Consider the following 22143-nt stretch of genomic DNA (forward strand, 5'->3'; position numbering starts at 1 on the left):
ACTGGGATAGATCATCTGTGCACCAACTTCATACTGTAACACCTTGTGGCATACTGGCGTGAATATTGATAAGTATTGCCTCATACTTCACTGTACTTGATAATTCCAGCATGCTTTTACAAGCTCATAATACACTCATAGAGTGTCAAATAAAATGGTTTCGTAATTTCACCAATTGTAAAAACGAAAATCATGTAATATGCACCTAATTGTGGTAATCTTATCCACTTAATTTTCAAATCTTTTTTTTTTTTTCTGGTGAGCATAAAAATATTGCAAAATATTCTACACATCTGCAAAAGGTTGTAGCTGATCATCTTGATATAAGAATAAAATTATTATCTCCTTCAATATTGTAAATGTGTAGATTCATTAACCTTTGATCAACCTCTGAGGGCAGCATTGTTGTCTCATATTGCCAGTGGATTACAAGTCCAGAACAAAGCCTCAGCCATGGAGCAGTGCGGACATCCGTCCAGCTGGACACAAACACTGAAAAGCTGGCTCCCTGCTGTAAAGGCATCATAAACACCTACAGCCATGATTAGAGATGAATAGGGGGGCGATTCTTGCCCAGAAATATTAGCAACAATTTCAGTCCAGATAGTGTGAACGCAAAGGTTTTCTCTCCGACTTGTAATAAATTTATTCATTATGAGGGAATTTTCTTGTCAAATTTGTCAATTGTCGAATGAGTTTCACCTGTCACCTTGAGCGGATTACAAGATTTCGTGATGAAAACATCATTAGAGGCTTGGAAGATGAGCATCTTAAACACCATTGTCTGCGATAAGCTTCTTTCATTGAGAAAAAGGATAAGAAAAGAAAAGAAAAAGACACTTTTTTCTGAAATGTCAAAGAGACAAGCATCCTATTTTCACATATTTTTTTTCAACTGAGGCAATTATTATTTTATACTGTGGATTTATTCTATGACATACTAAAAATATTACACATATGATTTACCACTTGCAGAAACAGATTTTTTTCAAAATATTTACATAAAAGCCTTTATTGACCAAGGTTCAGTCTAAATTTGCCCACAACTAGCAACTTGAGTGTAAGCCAGGAATTTGATGCAGAGAGACAGGAGTCATGAAAAGAAGATCAAATGTCAAAAACTAATTGTTAAAATGGCCTTAATTGCCTGCTACTTTGGAAGACAACAAGTTCAGTAAACATTGTTTAAAGAGGCACATCCAAAACACTAATAACTGACGTCAACAGTCATCCATATCAAATGTAGACACCCGCAAACAATAACTGCACCCAAAATTTTTTTTAGCCCAGGTAAAGCAACCCGACTGCCAAGTGATGGGTGAGTTCGATTGTTTTAGTTTTAAGGAAGATGGCGTTGATGTGTTGGATGTTCCTGGAGCAATTTTTCCTAGAGATCAGCTCTCTGGATGCCCAGCAGGGCCACTCAGGACACCCAGGTGGTGAGGAGAGTTCTCCAGTGCATTCATGTGTGTGCATTTCTAACCCTCACAATACAATAATACAATTACATAATAACTTAACTGAGCGGGGAACTTGTGACACTTTCTGCAAGTTAATTTTTCCATGCTTGCACTGATTAAGATGCATGGGCACAAACAAAATCAAATTGTATGGCTGTTTAATTTAATTTCTAATAACACACATGGTTGGTTGTTACAGCTATTTTCCTTAAGGTTGTCAAGTGTTAACAACTCCATTAGGACTTTCCTTTAAGTTTCTTTCTTCTAGAACTAATCATAAAAACATGTACAAAAATGAGAATTTTCAACTTAAACTTGGTTGGACAATTCTGATTTATCTGTTTTTGTCCTAACAATAATACATAAATATTGTTTTTTCATCTTCTTTCTGTGTACAAAGAAAATTCTTTTTTATCTACTGGTAAATCTTGGCATTGAAAAAATATATTTTAGTTGTCAGAACCAGTGGCCCACAAAAAGGGGGCTCTGGGTAAGTTTGATGTCTCTGTACAAATACTTGTGTAAAATTGTTTGAAAAATGAAAGCAGTCACATAATCTTTTCAACACATGGTTACATAGCAAACTGCAGAGCTGTGCTTTTGTAAAATCTATCCCTGCAGAAAAGAAAAATGAACTTTGCAACCCTACTCTCAATGAACTATGAACTCAACTTGTGAAGATATAAAAAAATACAACAATTTCTTGATCATTTCAGTTCACTACCAGTAATTTCAGCTGGCGTACAATTTATGGGATGAAATAATAACCTCCCAAAAACTCTCGTTTACTGTTTTTCACAATTTACAAGACATTCTTTCAATTTTTTATAATTATACTTCAAAGGGATTTTCACATGGATAGAATTCACTGAATCTTTTAAGAGTTTTTTCTTTAAGCACCAAAAATAGAAAAATGCTGAACCAACAAGTTGCTGGAAAATACACTTACGAATCTTCTTATTTTTCTTCCTAGAATACTCTTCCTATAGCTTGCTATAGAGAGGGCATTCAGAGAAACCCATCATTCTAGCTGGATAGATCCAACTCTGTGGGGATTCTCACTTAAGCGTAGTCAGTGTAATCAGCTTAATTGTCAGACATGCCTCCTTGGGAGTAATTAACTTATTAACATGCTTGGCTCTTGAAAGCTCTTTCACTTGAGGAGGAAAGTCAGTCAACTAAGCTGATTTCATTAAATGCACTTTAGCAAGAACCCCCACAGATTTGGATCGATCCAGCCTGTATGATGGGTTTATCTGAATGTGGTCCTACTTTCATTAAAAATTGAAACACTAGCATAACATAGCTGGATTTTCTGCATTCAGTTTTTTTTTTGCAATTTGTTTTTGGCTGTTTTTTGCTCATCACAAATGCCTTTCAAAATTAATGAAAAAGAAAAAAAGAAAAAAAAAAAGAAAAAAAAAAAAGAAACTGATAGCCAAATATGCCCCCAAGTGGTGTCCCCCCCCCTTTTTTTAAACAAACCTGCTGTTTATTATAAATCATTACAACACATGTGCTGTCGTTTATTGATTTTTTTTGCAGACGACTTGAAGTAATGTTGACCAATGGGGGCTACAGCAGAGTGGAGCTGTTGATAAAGACAATATGGTGAGGTAACAGGGTGCAGCAGTCTTTAGTTTTAAACACAAAGAGCCTGCCACTACAAAACCATTGACTTCTGCCCCTAACAGACACACAGCCCTATCAGATGCCACAGAAACAGATGGCAATTTTATTACAATTTTATTACTAAGAGGTGCTAAGTTACTGCACATCTGCAGTTGGTCTGTGTTCCTTAGAGCTGCTAATCTAGATTAATTGATTTTAGTTTGTTTTTTAAACAGTGCCTCCAAAGTGATTAATTGTGTGCAGAGTTAGTAATAGCTTGTACCAGTAATGTGATATGTTTTTCTTTTAAAATGGACCCCACTCTGTAAAAAAAAGCCTTTATAAGGGACACTATTTTCAATCCCCTCCAGCCAACTCTATTTCTACAAAGCTGATTTAAGATCAATTCAGATATAAAATTTAAAAACCTGACATCAACTAAAGAAAGAGAGCAAAGAAACATTCATACAATGTTGTTAAAACAGATGTATATCATGTAAAATTGGACAAGATGTGGAATACTATCCTTAAAACAATCCCCTGACAACTTTTCACAAAAAATCAAATCAATCATTCCATAGAGATAGGATTTCGATTTGATTTGAAATACAAGACATTTCAGTGGTGAAATGAAACTGACCGGTTCTGATGTACCTGTCTCTTTATAAAAAGAAAATCACCTGACCTTGAACATCTTGTTTTCCGTGACTGATTTTATGCCGCATTAACTTCAAAAGGACCTGCATAAAGATATTTAAAACTTGCAACAAAAAGAAGAAATACTATAGTGGCAATATTATCAGGGTCAAAACAACTTTATCCTGCACATTTTTTTGTTACAGATACATGAAGCAGTTTTTGCTGTCAAGTGATGCTGATACTTTATGGACTCTCATGTGATAATAAATAAGTGTTGTTGAAAGCATATGGGATTACTGGTCCACATCTACACTGATCTCCTTCACTTTAACCTTCCACAGATAGATCACATGTTCTGCAAATTAAATTTTAAAGTACAAAAGAGTACAGTAAGCATAAAGGGTGCTGTTCCCAGAAAACAAGAGTGGAGGGAGCCAATGGAAGTGATTGATTACAAGTACGGTACTTAAACCCATGTCCTCACATGACAACACAGCACATGTAACACAAGAAATGTGTATCACCTTAGTGCAGGAAAAGCCTTCTAAAAAGTTACAGCTACGGGTTTATGGCACAGGTTTGAGGTTAAGACAGGTGACAATTACTGTATAGAAGATGCTCCTTTGTACCCCATGTCCCCTCTTGATATCACATACAGTACACAGGTCTGTCATATAGATATATACCTTTTCCCGGATAAAATGGTCTATATAAACATATAAAATTTATTCAAGATATTCAAAAGTATTCACAATAAGATATGGATATGAGGGGCCAAATTTAAAATGACTTATAATGAAATAAGCACTGATTCAGACCAAGGAAACAACAGAATGAAATATCAAAATCCCAAGAAACTGTCTGAAATTTGCTCTTTTTTAATAATCTAATTCTTTCCTAATAATCTTATTCTTCTGAAAATCTGTACATTTGTAACGAGACTTTTTTTTTCTCTTTAAAACAACAGATTCCATCAATATCTTCTCTTTTGGGAGCGTCTTCTTGTCTCATTATATCAACCCCAAACTCTGCAAGCAGCAGTCTAGATAAGATGTCCCTCCCCCCTTATACAAGAACATCATGTACTGTACTACTGAAGAGTTCAGTTGAGTGTATCACTGTATGATATCTCACTTAGGAGATAAATAAGTCAGAAGAATGGGCCCAGTGGAAAGATGACTGCAAGGACCCCAAATGAGCAGCCATTTAGGGGCATCATTATGTCATCCTCCAGATGTCTCCCTACTACCAATAAAAGATGATGAATATCCCAGTATGACACAAGGTTGATCTTACTGGAGTTATGAGACAGCATTACAACAATATGGTTTAAGATGACAGAAAAAGGGGGCTTCTGTCAAGCATTACATCACACATCCAAGGAGGGATTTGCCTTCCTTTTCTTAAGGCACACCTTAATTTCGTATGGCCTTTTGACCACAGCTTTATTCAATGCACAGATCATTAGTCTCTGTCTGTGCAGTTAAAGAGCTTAAAATCACCAGATGGCAAATCATGACTTATTATTATTAGCTATCATTATTGCAGTAAAAGGCTAGCATTCTGTGTGTATGGCTGCTTGTAACATGTGGTCATTTATGATACACATAATGATTTCAATTAAGAGTGGACTGGCTACTCACACCAGTGGAAGTGAAGGAGTTCACATGCAGGATTTCTTTTGTATGCGACCTCAAAAACTCAGCATAAAGTTCGCTGTCAGCACGCCAGGACAGCTGTAAATCAGAACTTTATATGACTGTTGCATGCTTTTACATCCATGATATTAATATGACAAAGCTATTTACATAATACTTTGTAACATTTTAACTTAGCATTGTTTCCACAAAATTCTTGACCATAATAACATCCAAAATGCTAATATTTATCAATATGGCAAATTAAAATCAATTATAGCTTGGAGATTGAAATTAAAGTCTTTATTTTTTTCTTAAAGGAGATGAGGTATGATCATATTTAAATGTGGACATGTGGCAAAATGGTAGGGGTTTACATTTCATTTTCTACCAATATCATTACTGAGCACCTTACAAAAATAAAATGTCAATAACAGAATGGTTACCTTATGATTAAAATCTAGAAGTTAAAAAAAAGCTATCAGGTACTCTAGCACAGATCAAACTGATGAAAGGGGGACATGAGAAAACATCTAAAACATCTAATTTACCAAACCCTCTGGATTAACCTACTGGTGCCAAGCTTCAGTGGTATAATCACTAATCAAACATATAATTGCAATAAGAGAGATAAAACTGGTGGGCTCAGGCACCTTACTTGTTCTTTCAAGCAGACACAAAAAGTGAACTGGACATCTCACAGCCAATCTATGCAATACAGTTTGGCCAAAGGTAGCTAAATCTAACAAAAATTAATACTTAATAAATTAATCAATAATTTTTGACCCTGGGCAAATATTAAATGGTCATGCTATGCACTGTCTCAGCCAGATAACCCCCAAATCACCCCAAGATGTACAAAAAGACCTTGATACCCCTTCTTCCTGCACTGCCCCAGACATCTAACCCCTAAACCTCTAAACCTGCCCTGAAATCTAGACTGGGACCTTGATATCCTTTCTTCTTGCACAGCCAAAGCCAGCTAACCCTTAAACCTTGCCCTGAAATCTATACTGGGACCAGGACTGTGATATACCCCTTCCTCTTGCCCCTAGATATGGCCTAAAATATCCATGACAACTAGAATATCCATGACAACTACATCTGCAATGACATGGACTGATAACTCCGAGCGAACTTTGTCAGGGGAACGAGCATGAATCACCACCATCACCATCATCTTGTGATGTTTAACCAGACCCTGAGTAAGAACCCCATGATTTCACCCTATCTCAACATGCGATGTGCCACTTGAAATGCCACTATGACACCGGTTGCCTCCAGGTGCCCGGAATACTGCACAGGTGACGCCTAGCTTCTGCTATGTCAGATGCAAATAGGACCTAGGTTCATTCTACCCACAGCAGAAACAAGTAGAGGTTTCCATTTTTATATTCCGCCTTAGAGAATATTCAAAATGAGATTAGACAGCTGCATATGCTTATAGCCAATAAACTTAATACACATCTTTCTTTTCATGCAACCATATTGATTTTCTATAAAAAAAAAAAAAAAAAAACAAAATTGGAAAATAAATCAAAATTGAAATATAGAACTTTGGACTGAAAAAAATAAACCGAGGAACTAAAAAACAACTAATCTTACATATATACATTCTCAAACATACAACACATTATGGGCAAGTGATGTCAATGAAAAGTATATAGGAGGCTCAATCTCATGTAGCACCATTATGTTTCATGTACAGGCAACAGGTCTGTAACAAAACCCCCATAGGACTAAACTTTCAATTCCATCAACAGAGTCTGTTATTATATGATTCCTATCAGTTGACTATGTGATTTCCAGCCAATGTCATATAAGGCTACACTGTATGCACAGCTTGGGGGATATGCTTGCATGCACTGCTGAGCACCCAGGACATTTTCCCTAGTTAAAAATGATACTGTCACTGATAAAAAAAAAGACGAGACTCTTAATTGTCATGCAACAAATACTGCTACATATATAAATCTACGGTATGGCTGTTTGCATGCCAAGCATACTGCAGGGGTGGCTAATGCATAGAATGCTGATTAAATACATAACAAGTGGTTAGTAAAAAGGTATGTTTTGATACGCTGGAATGGGGTTTGACTGTAGTATGCAAAACATTTTGCCTTATTTCCCTTCTGTTTTAAGGTTAAGTATGCTACGGCATCATGTTGGAATCAATAGATATGGTTGGCAAAATGTTTTTAAAAAATGCATCACAATCAGTTTAATTTGCCGTAAAACCGCAAGCTGAAGCTGGAGGCCATAAATAAGCTTGCAAATTGCCGTTTTTTACAAGTGATGAAGTCTAAATATGGCCCTTTCCTTGGTCACCCCATTCCCAGGTCCTTCAAAACATCTGATAGCCCACCTGTCAGGTAAAATCAATTTTATGTGCCACAAAATTTTTTTACACCACAAATAAACAGGACTCATAAGTCACCATTCACATAATTCATCATCGACCGTATAATATTAGTTGAAAAACTCATTAAAACACTAGTGTTTTAAAGCAAAGTCAAAAAGTATGTTCAAAAGACAAAGAAGGGATTTATAGCAATGTAAATCAGGTCCTTCATTCTCCTTTAAATTTTTCTCAATAAAACTAAGATTTAAAAAATGCTCCCAATTGCAAAAACTTAAAAATACAAACTGTCTGCCACCCAAAAGCATTAATTAGCAAGTATCTAGACAGGGTCTTGAATGCATTATGTACAACGTAGATGTGCAGGCCTGTATACATTGAAACTTTGAAATTTAAGAAGTACATAATGCTCTGTTTTGCCAGTGACACTAGGAGAGAGAGTCCTATTCAATCTCATTGGCTATGCTATGTAATACTTGGGTCTGTGTGGACCATACCTGTGCCCTGACCTGCCAGGGGCTAAGGGAAAACATGGAAGATAAAAAGCTCTGCTAGAAGGCAGGATATGCTGGTCACAGGGTCAGCTGCCCCAGGGCTGAGGGGTCAGGTTAGGGCCATGCCCCTCCCCACACCTCTAGCTAAAACAACAACCATGTTATCTTCAGGGGGTTTTCATTTCAATTTATAAAACATTGATGAGACTGTACTGTTTGGAGAGGTTTTATCAGTTTGATAACATTGCTAACACTTGAACATATTTGGTAAGATCCAATGTTTAAGAATCTGTAGTGTAAGATGACACTTAAAATCCTGTACCTGTGACTCTTCTACTATAGCATATGATCCTGTGTTTCTTTTTTAAAAAATCTACCTTAAACATAAACCACCCTATGAAATAAGTATACAGGAAATGAATAAGTGAAAACTGTTTTTAAAAACAGACACTCATGCCCCCCTCTCTCTGTAGCCCTGGAGTAAGAAATTATACACATATCCTTGCCTGGGGTGACATCGGCATTTTACCCTTATGTCACCCTATATGATGGTAACCAAAAAATGTGCATGTAAAGGATTCTGTCTTGACAAGAGGAACAAATTACACGCCAGAACAAAGCATGACACTTACAATAATTGTGTATTAATTGCCGAAGTAAACACGAGAAAACCGACCAAAATTTATGATCCATGCCAGAGAAGAGTGGCACGATGTTTGAATTGACTCATACACTGGGGTTGTTATAATTTACTGCGACATGGCTCCTCCCCTTGTGCAATTTGAATAGCTGACAGAAGAATAAAATACACGCTTGTGGTCGCCTATCTAGTTAACCCTGATGCCAGATTGTCCCAACTTAAAACACCACACACAAAGACTCGGACAATAAATCTTTAGGATCTGTACATCATACTTGATGCCATGGAGCAGACTTTTTTGTGCCATTTTGTGAGTGACTGTACTTTGTGGTATTACATTGTCCATACCTGATGACTCGAAGAGATAGACAGCACTTACAGTGGTCAACTAAGAGCCAATGTTGACTAATAATGCTATGGGATATTTGGGGTCAGCTATAAGAAGTGCATTAATGCACTACTGGAATATGTCTGAGGCAATTTTTACAACTCCGTCAACTTCTGGCTGCATGACTATATCAAACGAGATACTTTTTTTTTACTATTCAAGTATAACTTCATGTTCATTAGTTTTTACTGTTGACTTTTCAAGGCCATTCATATTGCCCCATTTATTTTAGAATAATCCTGAGACAGAGGTACTATAACAGCGACTAGTAGCTTATTTTAATTTATACAGCATTCAGTTAAAATGTCTTTTCTACAAACTCATCCACACGGGAACTTAAGCTACTCATCCAAAAAGGGTAAAAATAATGTGCTCAAGACTTCATAATGCCTGGCAAGCTAAAATAAAGATGTGATTTATATCATTTAAAGATTTTTTTCTACACACATTTACTTAAATGTGTGACATAGGATACACTAGTCTGACACACTAAAGAAAAGAATATTGTACTGAAAATTCTAATGAACCACGAACATGTAAGGTTCAAATGTACCGAAAGAGCATTGACAAAAAGTCAGAACAAAAACTAAGATGATAAACAATCAGCTTGTTGTAATACAGGTCGGTTCAAAGATTAATACTGGTTAAGTTAAAGGCATGAATGTTGAAAGCAATTTCCTGTTGTACAATTTGACGGTGATACTTTACTATAATCCTTCTCCCATTAATGAGATAAATCACTGTGTATTGTGGAGGTAATGTTAAAGTTAAATACTGAGTAATTTAATGGGGGTCCAGAGTTCTCTTTATGGGGCAAAACAAACAATTTCCATTCTAGATTTCAGTCCCGTGTTCCTGACAGTTCACGAAATTTATCACTCTTTGAACAAAGTTTTGACCTACATTTTGGGGAATAGATGCAGAATGTTTGTGCAAGAAAACATGTGTCCCCCGTGTCAACTCCCTCGTTCAAGGCCGGTTACCTTTGTGTTCCTCTCACTGCTGACTTAATCATATCACTCACTGATAACAGGTTGAAAGACCAGGAAACCACCCCACTCTGATGACTCAATAACAGGACACGTGGACCCAGGGACAAACATCTTCCGACTCCATGCTATGACAACAGGACACACTGCAGTACTGTACACGTGATTTTTACTTTAGTGCAAGAAATTTATGTGAAAAAAATATACATAGAAATATGCAAGACATTTAACAAAAAAATCAGAGGTATGTTAAAAATTAAGAGATCTATACTTGTGCACTTGCAGAAGTTATGTAAAATATTTTTCTCCTAACTCCTAATATTAGAGAAATGTATCTAAAAAACTGCAGTGTGTTCTAAATACGTATGAGTGAGTGTCTGTCTTTCTTAGTTGAGAAACCAGCTGACATCTTCTGACTATTTGATATCTTTATTTCTGAATAAATAATAGCTGAATATGTAAATTCACCCTTTTTTTGACAAAATACAACAACAGGATGACCCCCCTGACCCACCTGTCCTTCCACCCTGCCCAGCCGTGAGGTGATGGTCAGTTTGGCACGATCTGCTGCAGTACTTGTGCCATTTTTATCAAACCATGCCCCTGGTTTGCCTATAGTTTGATCTAATCTGAAAGCCAAACAAAATACAAATGCTGTCAAGGTATTAAAATAACATTTCTACACATTACTTTAAAATCAGTGTAGTGACATAATATGTGGTCATATCATCATCTTCAGGCCTGTTCACATGTGGGCAAACTTAAATCAGCAAAACACTAATTTTCTCATTGGGTTTCTGCGGACAACTGCGTATTACACTGTCAGCCTTTTACAAATGGCATGTTCATCAGATGTGATGATGGCCAACAGTTTGGGTGATCTCTGGACTAAGTGATCTCTGGACTAAGTTTGGTGTAAGTGTGAATGCAACCTGTAAAAGTCTCCTCAATGTAACAGACCATGAGTCTGATGACTGCAGCAAGAAACACAATCACTGTGCCTCACTAACACAATCACACCTGAGAGGATTTCAACTCTTTTTCAGTAACTTTATCATAAAATACCCCATAAAATAACTTTCTGGTTGTACATTTTATAATACAAATTGCATGCTTCTAGGGGTGAGTAGCAATAACATTACTTTAATGTATTTTTAATACTTATAAGGTCCATAATTTGCATTTTTTTACTCCTTACTTCCTTAAAAATACTTCTTAAAAAGTCACTGTACCTCCACCAAATTTTGTGGAGCATTGCTATTTACCTTCTTTGTAGCTCCTTTATCCTCACCATCATATTAAGGTGTCCCTGAGAGTATTGTTCTATCACATCACGCACATCATAAGGTTTTCTAGCTTGCTGAAAAAAAAAAAAACAATCTTAGGTAAATGCAAGTATAACTTATCTGAGAAAAAAACAAAAATATTTCTGTCTTGTATGTCAAATGCAACTGTTCTACAACTGTTCACACTAGCAAAAGGTCAGACAGATCTAAAATTTTTCTATTTGGAAGTCACAAAATTCAACTGGCACTGAGATGTTGGGAAATACAGAAACACGCTCTACATATATACATGGAATTATATTTCAAAACTTAAATAGGCTTGAATATTTTAACTTATCAATTTGACATATTTTCCCACTTACTTGGAATTTTCTTCTAGCCACAAAATATTTTATTCTTCTTATTACTCGTATTGCACATTTATGAGATTCTGTAAGTCTGAAATAAGACAAGATAAATAAAAGAAAACCAAAACAACACTAACTAGATGGCAGAACTAAGGTTTTTGCTCCTTCATGAAAAAAATGGTGTCAGTTGAGGCATTTTGTGATACTTCTTTTTTTTTATTCTTCCTTTTTGAGAATAGTCAGATGTTTCATCTGCCATTTGATTTGGAAAAGATGTACTAACTGCAAAAATAAAGGTTAACATGAAATCAAAACTAAATTTTCCTTTGTAGGTACACTAAATGGTGCTAGCTCAAAGTAATGAAAGTTCACTAATGTTTCTCTAAACAAAATTCTATGTAAATGTTCTTTAGTTTGATTCCAATAAAAACCTCGTGGGTACAAAATTAATCTACCACATTAAGAAAAATCATTCACGAATCAGTTTCACTTAAAAGGAAACAAAAAAACACCGTTTCTTTTATTCAGATTGGGAATTGATTTTCATACAGTGCTCAATCCACTTAATTGCTTTTAGTTCCCTAATGGCAAGGATCTAATTTCAAATTAGTAGAACAATACCATGTAAATTTCAATATAACTGTAGGCATTTTAGATTTGTTTCAGGAAGTACATGCTCATTAGCAAACTTCAGTGCTGTACATGATTTCTTAAGGATGTAAGTGGGAGTAAGTAGATAAATGGTAAAAAGGGCACAAAGATTAAGATATGAATAGACTATTTTCAATCAAGTTATATTGTATAAAAAATGCATAAGAAAACCAGCATATAACACCATGTTTGACAATTTACTTATAATCACAACTGACATTTTCTTACTTTCTGGTTATACAATAATTTACATGTAATGGGTAAATTATCAAAAAAAAAAACCCCTGAAATTGAGGAAGCAAGAACAATATTTTCCATATGTTTTGAATTCACCGTGTACTCACTGAACAACCCGCTGAGTTTCAACGTCTACATGCATATCTGACTCGTACTCAGGAGGAGCATCAGTGGCTCCACCTGGGGAGGGTTTTAATTGAAGATCTGTCTTCATTTTTGCTAAAAAATACAAAAGTTATGTCTTTTAACTTAAAATTTTGTTGTCTAATTAATTAAGTAATATGTAACATCCCTAGAAAACTCAAACAAAAGAGAAATTGAATGACTCAATAAGAATCTAGATTCTCTTTAAAAAGTTTAAATAACAGAATACTGAAATTAATCTTACCGGAATGTCTAAATGAAGTGATCAAACCACCATCCTGAACTACCAAGGCAACATTTCACTTGATATCAGAAAAGGAATCATAAAATTAAACAGCTCCCAATTATTACTTCAATGAGGATATTAAGCAGCTGTTTCTCCTGCAGCATAACTAATGCATAATTAATGTTTTTTTTCTTTTTCTTCAAGAAGATACCTTACCATTTTTACTTTGCTCCTCTATATAAAATGTAACTTGTGAAGCTTCACTATCTTTTCTGTCTATGTGATTGCAGCTACTTGATCCTGTTTCAAGTTTAGTCCTAGAAAAGCGCCTTCTTTTAAGATTAATTAAACTGGGTCTCCTGAGGCCTTTACTAACTACTGAGTTTGAATGTCTGTTGGGATCCTGAACGTGGATTTTCCATGTAGCCACTGAGTTAGACCTGGAGTCTGCAGCATAGCACCTCCATAAGCACTGAAAGTAATGCAGAAAAAAGTATGGCAGTTCAAAGCTACAGAAAACATTTACACGCATGCAAGATAATAATTACCCTGCATGCATGTGCGAGAAGTGTTCTTAAAAAGAATAATAAAATCAAGAAAAATCTCATACTAAAAAAAAAAAAAAAAAAAAAAAAAAAAAAAAAAAAAGCTAAGATTAGAGCCACCCAGTTTAAACTATTGCACTCTTATCCTAAGACGTAGATTGTTTTTGTCTAAAACAGGCTAGAGACCACTGAACAGATGTGGATGCTACAGCTTAAAGCTACACAACAACAACTTAACATAAGGGAATTAGCTCGATTTAAAAATTTTGGAATGAAATCAAAGTAAGGTAGTTCCAAGTTGTAAGGAGTAAATATATCTAATATAAACAGGAAACTGCTAATGGTTTAATTTTCAAGCAGAAATGTATATTCTGTCAGTTGTAAGGTGTGACATGCTGTATGCTAAAGAGTCTCTACAGGCTTGATCTAATCAAGAGGGTAGTGTAGTATTTCATGTCTAGGTCAGGATTTCTTAAAACAAATGACAAAAATGAGTTATTCATTTCCCTCGAGATACATACTCCTTGTCAATCAAAATTATCTGAAAACCTAATATTAGTTTACACTTTCAGAGTCAAGTGGAGGGAGTATGATGTTTGAAAGAAGAAAAATCAGTATATAAAACCTGATTGAGTTCATAACTCATACCTGTATTAAAGTAGCAGCAGCTGGAATCTGTCTATTGAAATGTTTCTGTCTCTGTTTTTGCTGTACTTTAAGAGCAAATCCTGATCCCAAAATACCCTGCAATGTAAAACAAATATGCCAGACACATTTATTATTATTATTATTATTACCAAACTTGCAACCCAAGGGTTGGATAATTACAATCATTACATCATAGTTGAATAAAACACATCACACAATAAGGGATTTCTTCTTCTTGCGGTTTACCTGGACACAATAACCTTCCACTAGGAAAAAATCATCAATATACTGTATATCTGAGTGTATGTTCATAAAATTAGAAATTGAGTGTTGACATCGTATGCAACTTAATTTACACTGAAATCACCATATTTCAAATATAAAAATAATAAGTAAAAAAGAATAAAAAGAATCAGTATTCCTTGCTGCTCATGCCTTAAAGTAAAGATGTTAACCCTAAATGTTCAATTCATTTCAAAGTCTCTGCGATGGATTTAACCCGTGACATCAATTTCCCTGTATCAGCAGTATCCGTGACCTAATTATCCCAAAGGAAATCACATTTTTCTTATTTCCAGGAACAAGTTCCATTGAACTTGAAGAGAATCAAGTACTGCAATATAAAGGGACTATCCCAACCAATAAGATCAAACTTACTTTCCAAGAAAGGGCTAAAAAAGTTAAAAGTGCATTTAGTAAAATTATGAACAAGACCAATTCCTGCAATGTTCTGCCTTGCTAGAAATGTGCATTAACATGATCAATTCAAGTTCTCCAATTTTGTCTAATATTGATGAGATGTACGGTTTACAAAGCAGAAAGTCTATTTTTATAGCACAATTAATTTTTCATCGTATAGAAGTCTTGAACAAAGGTTTCCAGAAAATTTAGCAGATAGGCTAAATCCGTTTCTGTTGAAACTGTGTGGCATCTTATTAGCAAAATCCACAGTTTCCTAGGTAAAAACTAATCAATACATTTCCACTGGGATATGAAAATATAACTTTTCAAATGACTTGTTCATCCATCAGAATTTTCTCCTGACTTCACCTTTGTAATGTCAGTTGAAGTTAAGTTCCACCGCCATGTCAATTGATTTAGATTGATTTAACTGTCAGCGAGCATTAGCACAACATTATGTCAAGTTGAGTACACACTAAGTAAGCAGTTAGTTCAGGAAAGCTACACACATTCTTGGCATGAAGTCATGAACTTATCATCTAACAATATGTCACTGTATAAAAAGACACGGCTTGTCGATAAACTCTCCAATTTTTATTTTGCTTTTGTTTTTTTTAAAAATGTGAAGTACCAATCTAAAGGATATTGCTACTCTTTATTATCATCCAGATACCGAAAATGAGTTTTTTCCTGCATCTAATTATTAAATAATGCATCTATCTTTGTGCTGATTTAAAACAATGAAAATACTCTCGAAAATATAAAATATTGCCATTTATATTTGTTGCAATGTATTAGCATAGGCAACTCAAAGTTTCAATCGTCTATTTAACACCTTTCTATTTGAAGGTAAGATAGCAATCTGTATGGGGCATAACTTCATCCTAAAACAAGATTTAATAACGAAAATTGGGATAGTGGACCATAAGAGTATGAGCTACCCATACTTTTTCCATGGTTGTCTCATTATAAACAATGCATCTATTATTATTATTATTATGCTTACATACTGATGAATATGAAATAGAGTATTGGCCAGGGAAGAAAATATTGGCTTCATTCAAGGAAAATTACTTCAGCCAGTCAGTGCAAAATCATCTTCCAAATTTCCTCAAGGGATTGATGTTCAAATCAGTTCCTCCCCCAGAGGCATCTCCAACAAGCCACTTACTCCTACACACCACATCTGATTTTCCTCCCCAGATATTCTACAGTGAGATGAGTGTCACCTATTCAAATTTCCTGCTAATATACATTTGCCTCCCAATGGCAAAAGATCAATGTGTCTAGTCTTATCTGTTTCTTTCCAGACTTCAGTTCTAGATAGAATGTGCCTGTTCTTTTTCCCTTTGATACAAAGTTGAAGGTGTGCTGTAACCTTAATGGCCTATCAGCGTCTCTAACAACACATACTAAAGTGTACAGTGTTGACGATAAAACATATTGATTTCCACCTAAAAGTATCAATAAGTTAGCCGACATGTATTACATTTCACTCTATGGGTTTACCCAGTCAACAACACAGACACCCTCAACCAAGCTGCATCTGGACATGACTACTCTTGTAGGTAGTCAATTGTGCCGCAGGCACAGATCCCAAAAGTCAACATTTGGTATCAATATTTCTGAACCACCTGCAGTTCCGTCTAAATTATTCATAGAACAATTATGCTCTCCTCTGTAATATTCCCAGTATCCTTTTTGGTTACGTAAAACTGTTTCTAATTAGAATTGAATCTATTGTCATACCGAGAGAGCTAGCTGTTAATCTTACGTATATATATATATAGTGACAATGATGATTATGCAATTTAATTTGTGGTCTGACTGTTACTAGATCTATATACTATTTCTTTCAGAATTTCAATTAAGTTACCTGTGAAATATGAGCAGAATTAACATCCACATTAATCAAAATCAATGAATTAAAGAAAGATTAATGGTAAAATCTATTTTTATGCTTCTTAATATATTTAGCAATATTTCTAACTCAGTAGCCATTAAGGGAAAAAAGGTATACTTACAGCTGGGAGAGCAAAGAAAGAAATTGCAAAGACGGAAAAACAGGAAGCCACAATTTTTCCCACCCAAGTCTTTGGCACGGTGTCTCCATAGCCTATTGTGGTGACAGTGATCTGAAGGAGACATATTTACCTGCATATGATTTAAGCAGAATTAAATGCAAGTGAATAAATATATATATATATATATATATATATATATATATATATATATATATATATATAGCAATGAAGAAATATCATAGTGGCTGTGAATAAGCCAATGAAGACCAATTTCCCTTCAATTTTAATCCTGATCCAGACAACAAAAACTGGAACACAATTTTTATTCGTTTCAAAATATATTTAAATTAAAAAATGTCAATTTTTATAAAAGGTCAATTAACCATATATTTCAATAAGTAGTATCAAGACGAAAGTTCCACACTCAGACCCACCACTGTATGGTGGGTCCTAGCTACAGGTCTACCTAAGGTAAACTATCCTGGACATTTTATGTCACTTACCACCCCCCACCATAAAGCGTCTGCATAGCTGTTAAAATCTGTCTCCCCATTGGCTCCTTCATCCTGGTCCCTCTCTGCCAGGTACACAAAGTAGGAAGAGAAAATGAGGCCAAGGAAACCAATATATAATGTAGTGATAAGCTCCTGAAATAAATAAGTGTCAGTTTTTGAAATGCATATATACTTGACAATGAAAAGTGTGTCAGTCTTTTCCATAATATAATTTTATTTTTGGTGTTCTTTGATCATGCTGTAGTGATTTCTTTATCAATATATTATTTTGTCAAGCTGGTATAGAAACTTTGCTTTCTATGTCTATGACCGCATTCTCAACAAATTGAGCCAGGCTTTACAAATCCTGAGAACTAAAAATGGTGGACGTACATGAAAGAAAAACCGCCTAATCTTTTAATAGTCTCTTCGCCTCTCACACGCCTCCCCACACGTCATCCCTGCGGGGTACAGTAATTAAATCTCGGCTCCGTTCGCCATGTGGAAGCTACCTGAGAAATATTACGGCTGAAGGCGATCGAAGGAAAAAAGCTCTTCTGTTCTATTATCTTTCAAAACAGAGACGAAAAAGGAATGAATTGGCCCGTAGAGCAGCAATGAATCGGCTATCTACGGAGATAATATCACCAGAGATATTCACGGAGATATTCATGTTCGGAGCCGAGATTTAATTACTGTACCCCGCAGGGACGACGTGTGGGGAGGCGTGTGAGAGGCGGAGAGACTATTAAAAGATTAGGCGGTTTTTCTTTCATGTACGTCCGCCATTTTTAGTTCTCAGGATTTGTAAAGCCTGGCTCAATTCGTTGAGAATGCGGCCTATGTTAATTGTATGCGGCATTAAACTGTTTACACAAGAGACATCAGTATGCTTTTAATACATGCTGTTAACATCAGTGAAGAATATCAAATTATTGAAAAATATCATAATATGAACCCATTTAAAAGAGTGATTGAGAAATTAAACTTTCCATATGAATCTCAGTTGAATGTTATACTGTATATGCATGGCATACATGCTGTTTTAAGTTTTAGACCTTCAACAAGTTAATGCATTCATGTGTCTTTATATACATAATCAATGCATTAAATTCTAATCAAATCATTTAAAAAAATGAGTGGCCAATTAGTTGCAGGCTGGAGACTATGTAACTGATGAAAAATTAATAGTTTAAGCTGCAGCAGTAAATCATTCCAACTACTTTTGCTAAATTACAAAGCAGCAATTACAAGATTAAAGAAGCAGAGGTCTTCTTTTCCTTTTAGTATTCACAAAATATATAACCTGTAAAAAAAAAAAAAAAAAAAAAAAAAAACGCTCACAAGAAAAATATATGAATCTTGAATTTACATTCTGACATTCTAATTAAATGGTCATCTTTATTGCCATAGATATGCTTTTATCCCAAGCCTGCATAGAAAACGGCACTAAACTAAGGTGTACCTGTCTATGAACAAACACAACAGAACCTAGCAGTCTCCATGTGCCACCTTGTCTATCAACATGCAGCATACGCAAGATCTGGAGAAAGCGGATACCCCTGAAAACATATACCCATACACATGTATATAATGTAACAATAGTAAAATTCAAATATTTCTGCAGATTTAATGAAAAAGTTTGACAAAAATCATATCTCTCACGATGATTACACACTAGCTTCATAGCTAAGATACAAGTGCAAGCATGCGTCAAGGTATGAGAATCTCCTCCGAGCGCAGCCGAGAAAAAATTACAGCTTTGGAAGTAACTGGCTTGCGCTGCCAGTATTTACGCCGCGGGGTATTCAGGGCACAGACCGTGATCACAAGATACCGCCAATAGATTTTTAGATTTTTAGAAAATAGATTTTTCATGTGAACGAACCCTTAAATACTAATACTAAGAGCCTTGCTCAATAAATATGAGACCCTTCAATCTAGAATATTGTAAAATATGAAAGGGTCCAAGAATGTCTTTAATTTTGATATTTACTATGTACACACAAACACCCTCACGCAAATACACACACACATACATGTATATATACATTGTGCATAGACACACAAATATATACACACAAATAGACGCAAATACACAATCACATACACACACACCAAACACAACAGATGAGCAAACAGATGGACCAAATAGTTGTGGACAGACAGATTCACAGACATTACAGTCGTACTGTGATAAGTGAAAAGGCCATCCGAGCCATCACTAGGAATATTAAATATGCAGAAGCACTGTAATATAGAGCCTTATCAGAACGCCAGCAGTTTTAAGCCTCTGTTATTTTTGCTATTTTATGACAACATGGTTTTCTTGCATAAACACAAGTAAATGATGAAAAAACATCAGTGTTGTCAAGTTGACTTACTGATAGCTATATAAGTTGGTGTAAGGCGCAGTGAAACAAGAGTGAAGCATCTCTTTATATTACTCAAAGCTAAAGAAGAGCTATGACTGCATGCCCATATATAGTCTAAGAAACTGTACAAAAGCCTTCCCATTGTTTATTTACTTCTAAATAAAGCAGAATTTTAAATGACAAAAAAAAAAAAAAAAAAAAAAAAAAAAAAAAAAAAAAACAGGTCCAAACCACAGATACAGAACTGATGAACCTTATTTTTTTCTTTTACATATATCCTAACTATCAATATCAAACAGGAAATCTTCAAACATCTACACGAGGTTCTGATATACCAGTTCAAAGGAAAGTTCCACAGTATCTGTTGCTGTGGCAGCAGTGTGACAGGAGCCAATTTAGGATGATTACCACAACATATATTTTATTGCAATTTATTCACCAACATACACTGGCAGAATGTGCTATTTGACAGGTATATGCACACTAAGATGACACTAGAGTACAGTAAAATCTTAATAATTGAACATCGTATTATTTCATATATTCATGTGTCCCTAGGGGACCTGTCAATGGCCCTTACTCATCAACCTACAGAAGTACCGAGATTCTGAATTAATCCTGGACAAGAGATGACATAGTGACGGGCTAATGATCTTCAATGACAAATCATCTCTTCCATGAAAAGTCCCTTGTGTGCATGACGTGAGGACCAGGAAACCTAATATGAACTGTAAACACAGTGACAGATGAAAATGGAGACGGCCTTTTGTAATAACAATTATTACATACCAGTTAATGTACCAGCGAAACTAAGTACCACTGGTTGTCATGACAATGGACTTACTAATGAACGAGAAGTTTCAATAAGAGCACACGGTCCTTAATCTGACTTTGATACAGAACTTCATCATTTACGGAACAGACACAAAATCATGACAATGATCCCAGGGATAGGAATATTCTTGAAGTTGATATAATTAACGTCACAAGGGTGGTGAAAAAATCAATTCCCAGGCTAAAAATGGGACTTGTGGAATTAAATCACAGTTGTTACTTTTATAATTACATTTGAATGTATGCATGGTATGAGACTTTGGAATTATGTATAACAATCTACAAATTTCTTGTTGAAGAGGATTTTTCCCCATTAAGGCATCCTTCAACACTTAAAAAAATTCATAAAAGTCAGGTTATATACCATACCTAATTAATGTACTGCATGAACCTAAGCATTAGTGAAAATGAATGAAATCAGACTAAGAAAATATAATTGTAGATCAGTGCCCAAGGCACAATAGAAAGCTCACACAATGAATTTAATTTCAATGTAGTGAAATATAAAAAAGAGGCTGTTTGGTTAAATAAATGAAGTTACTGAATTTTTACAAGTTTTTGAAAACTTTTTTTTGCAAATATCTAAAAAAATCGAGTTACAGATATTTCTTAAGTATTTGTATAAGCAGATGCAGTGACCAACAAGCCTGGGTAACAAGTTGCAAAAGCAATCTAATAATGAGATAATAACGGCAGTTTATGTTACAAAGACGCTCCTAATTTTAATGCCACTTTCCAGAATCTAAAAATAAATAAAGATGATTATTCCCAGTCATTTCCAGCCATCTTTCACAGCATTTCCATGAAAAACATAGCTTGTGAAGAAAGCTGTTGTGTGTCAGATATTGATATTTCAAGCCAGGGAAACAAGTTTTACAAAGAAAGGTAACACCTTGAAAGTCCGAGCCTACATGTATAAAATCTCAGTGCATATCACTAGCATTACTCTCAGTGGCATTAAAACTGATAATAATTTTGGGTGCACATACACCAAGTGCTGTACAAGTAGGAAATGACAAGAATTTATCATTTTGTTCACTTTTGGGCTTCAGAGAGTAAAATTTTTCTTCAAGTAGGGATAGCAATGCACAGCATGCTTTTAAGTCGGCTGTGGAGGCTTACATGTCAAAAAAGGATTTCTGCAGTTTCTTATGACCAAGATTGATTTTTAACTTTCAAAAATTGATTAAAGAAATTTATATAATATAAAATCAGCATTTTCCTCAGAAGCTTTTGGCTTTGTTGTTCAGTGTATGTTAGTCCTAGATAAGACTACAATAATACATTGAGATAAACCTATTCTTGCATCTTTTCTGCATTCTCAGTCTATAGAGAATCAAATATGTCATCATAACTTACAGATGAGAAAGAACAATTGTTTCACAAATTATTCTAAAAAAATGTGTGAGTGCACATATACATGGGTGTGCACAC

General features: G+C 35.1%; 1 protein-coding gene across 10 annotated transcripts in view; it reads right to left on the minus strand.

Moving 5' to 3' along the window:
• The window catches only part of LOC106178442 (potassium voltage-gated channel subfamily KQT member 1), a 56599-nt gene that overhangs the window by 9494 nt on the left and 24962 nt on the right, over positions 1-22143 (minus strand). For 8 of the 10 annotated variants that reach the window (XM_013561613.2, XM_086999041.1, XM_013561616.2 and 5 more), the window contains 9 exons: positions 18966-19062; positions 17510-17653; positions 17007-17117; positions 14302-14397; positions 13325-13580; positions 12846-12957; positions 11866-11941; positions 11483-11577; positions 10732-10846 (listed from right to left, as the gene is read on the minus strand). In XM_013561613.2, the coding sequence (XP_013417067.1) occupies positions 10732-10846; positions 11483-11577; positions 11866-11941; positions 12846-12957; positions 13325-13580; positions 14302-14397; positions 17007-17117; positions 17510-17653; positions 18966-19062 (1102 nt within the window). Of the gene's footprint in view, positions 1-10131; positions 10372-10731; positions 10847-11482; positions 11578-11865; positions 11942-12845; positions 12958-13324; positions 13581-14301; positions 14398-17006; positions 17118-17509; positions 17654-18965; positions 19063-22143 lie in introns of all 10 variants that reach the window. The other 2 variants (XR_015331705.1, XR_015331706.1) reach the window with 2 other exon arrangements.

Source organism: Lingula anatina, chromosome 1 (genome assembly GCF_051362555.1).
Source record: "Lingula anatina isolate TDL-2025a chromosome 1, LinAna3.0, whole genome shotgun sequence".
Classification (NCBI taxonomy): domain Eukaryota; kingdom Metazoa; phylum Brachiopoda; class Lingulata; order Lingulida; family Lingulidae; genus Lingula; species Lingula anatina.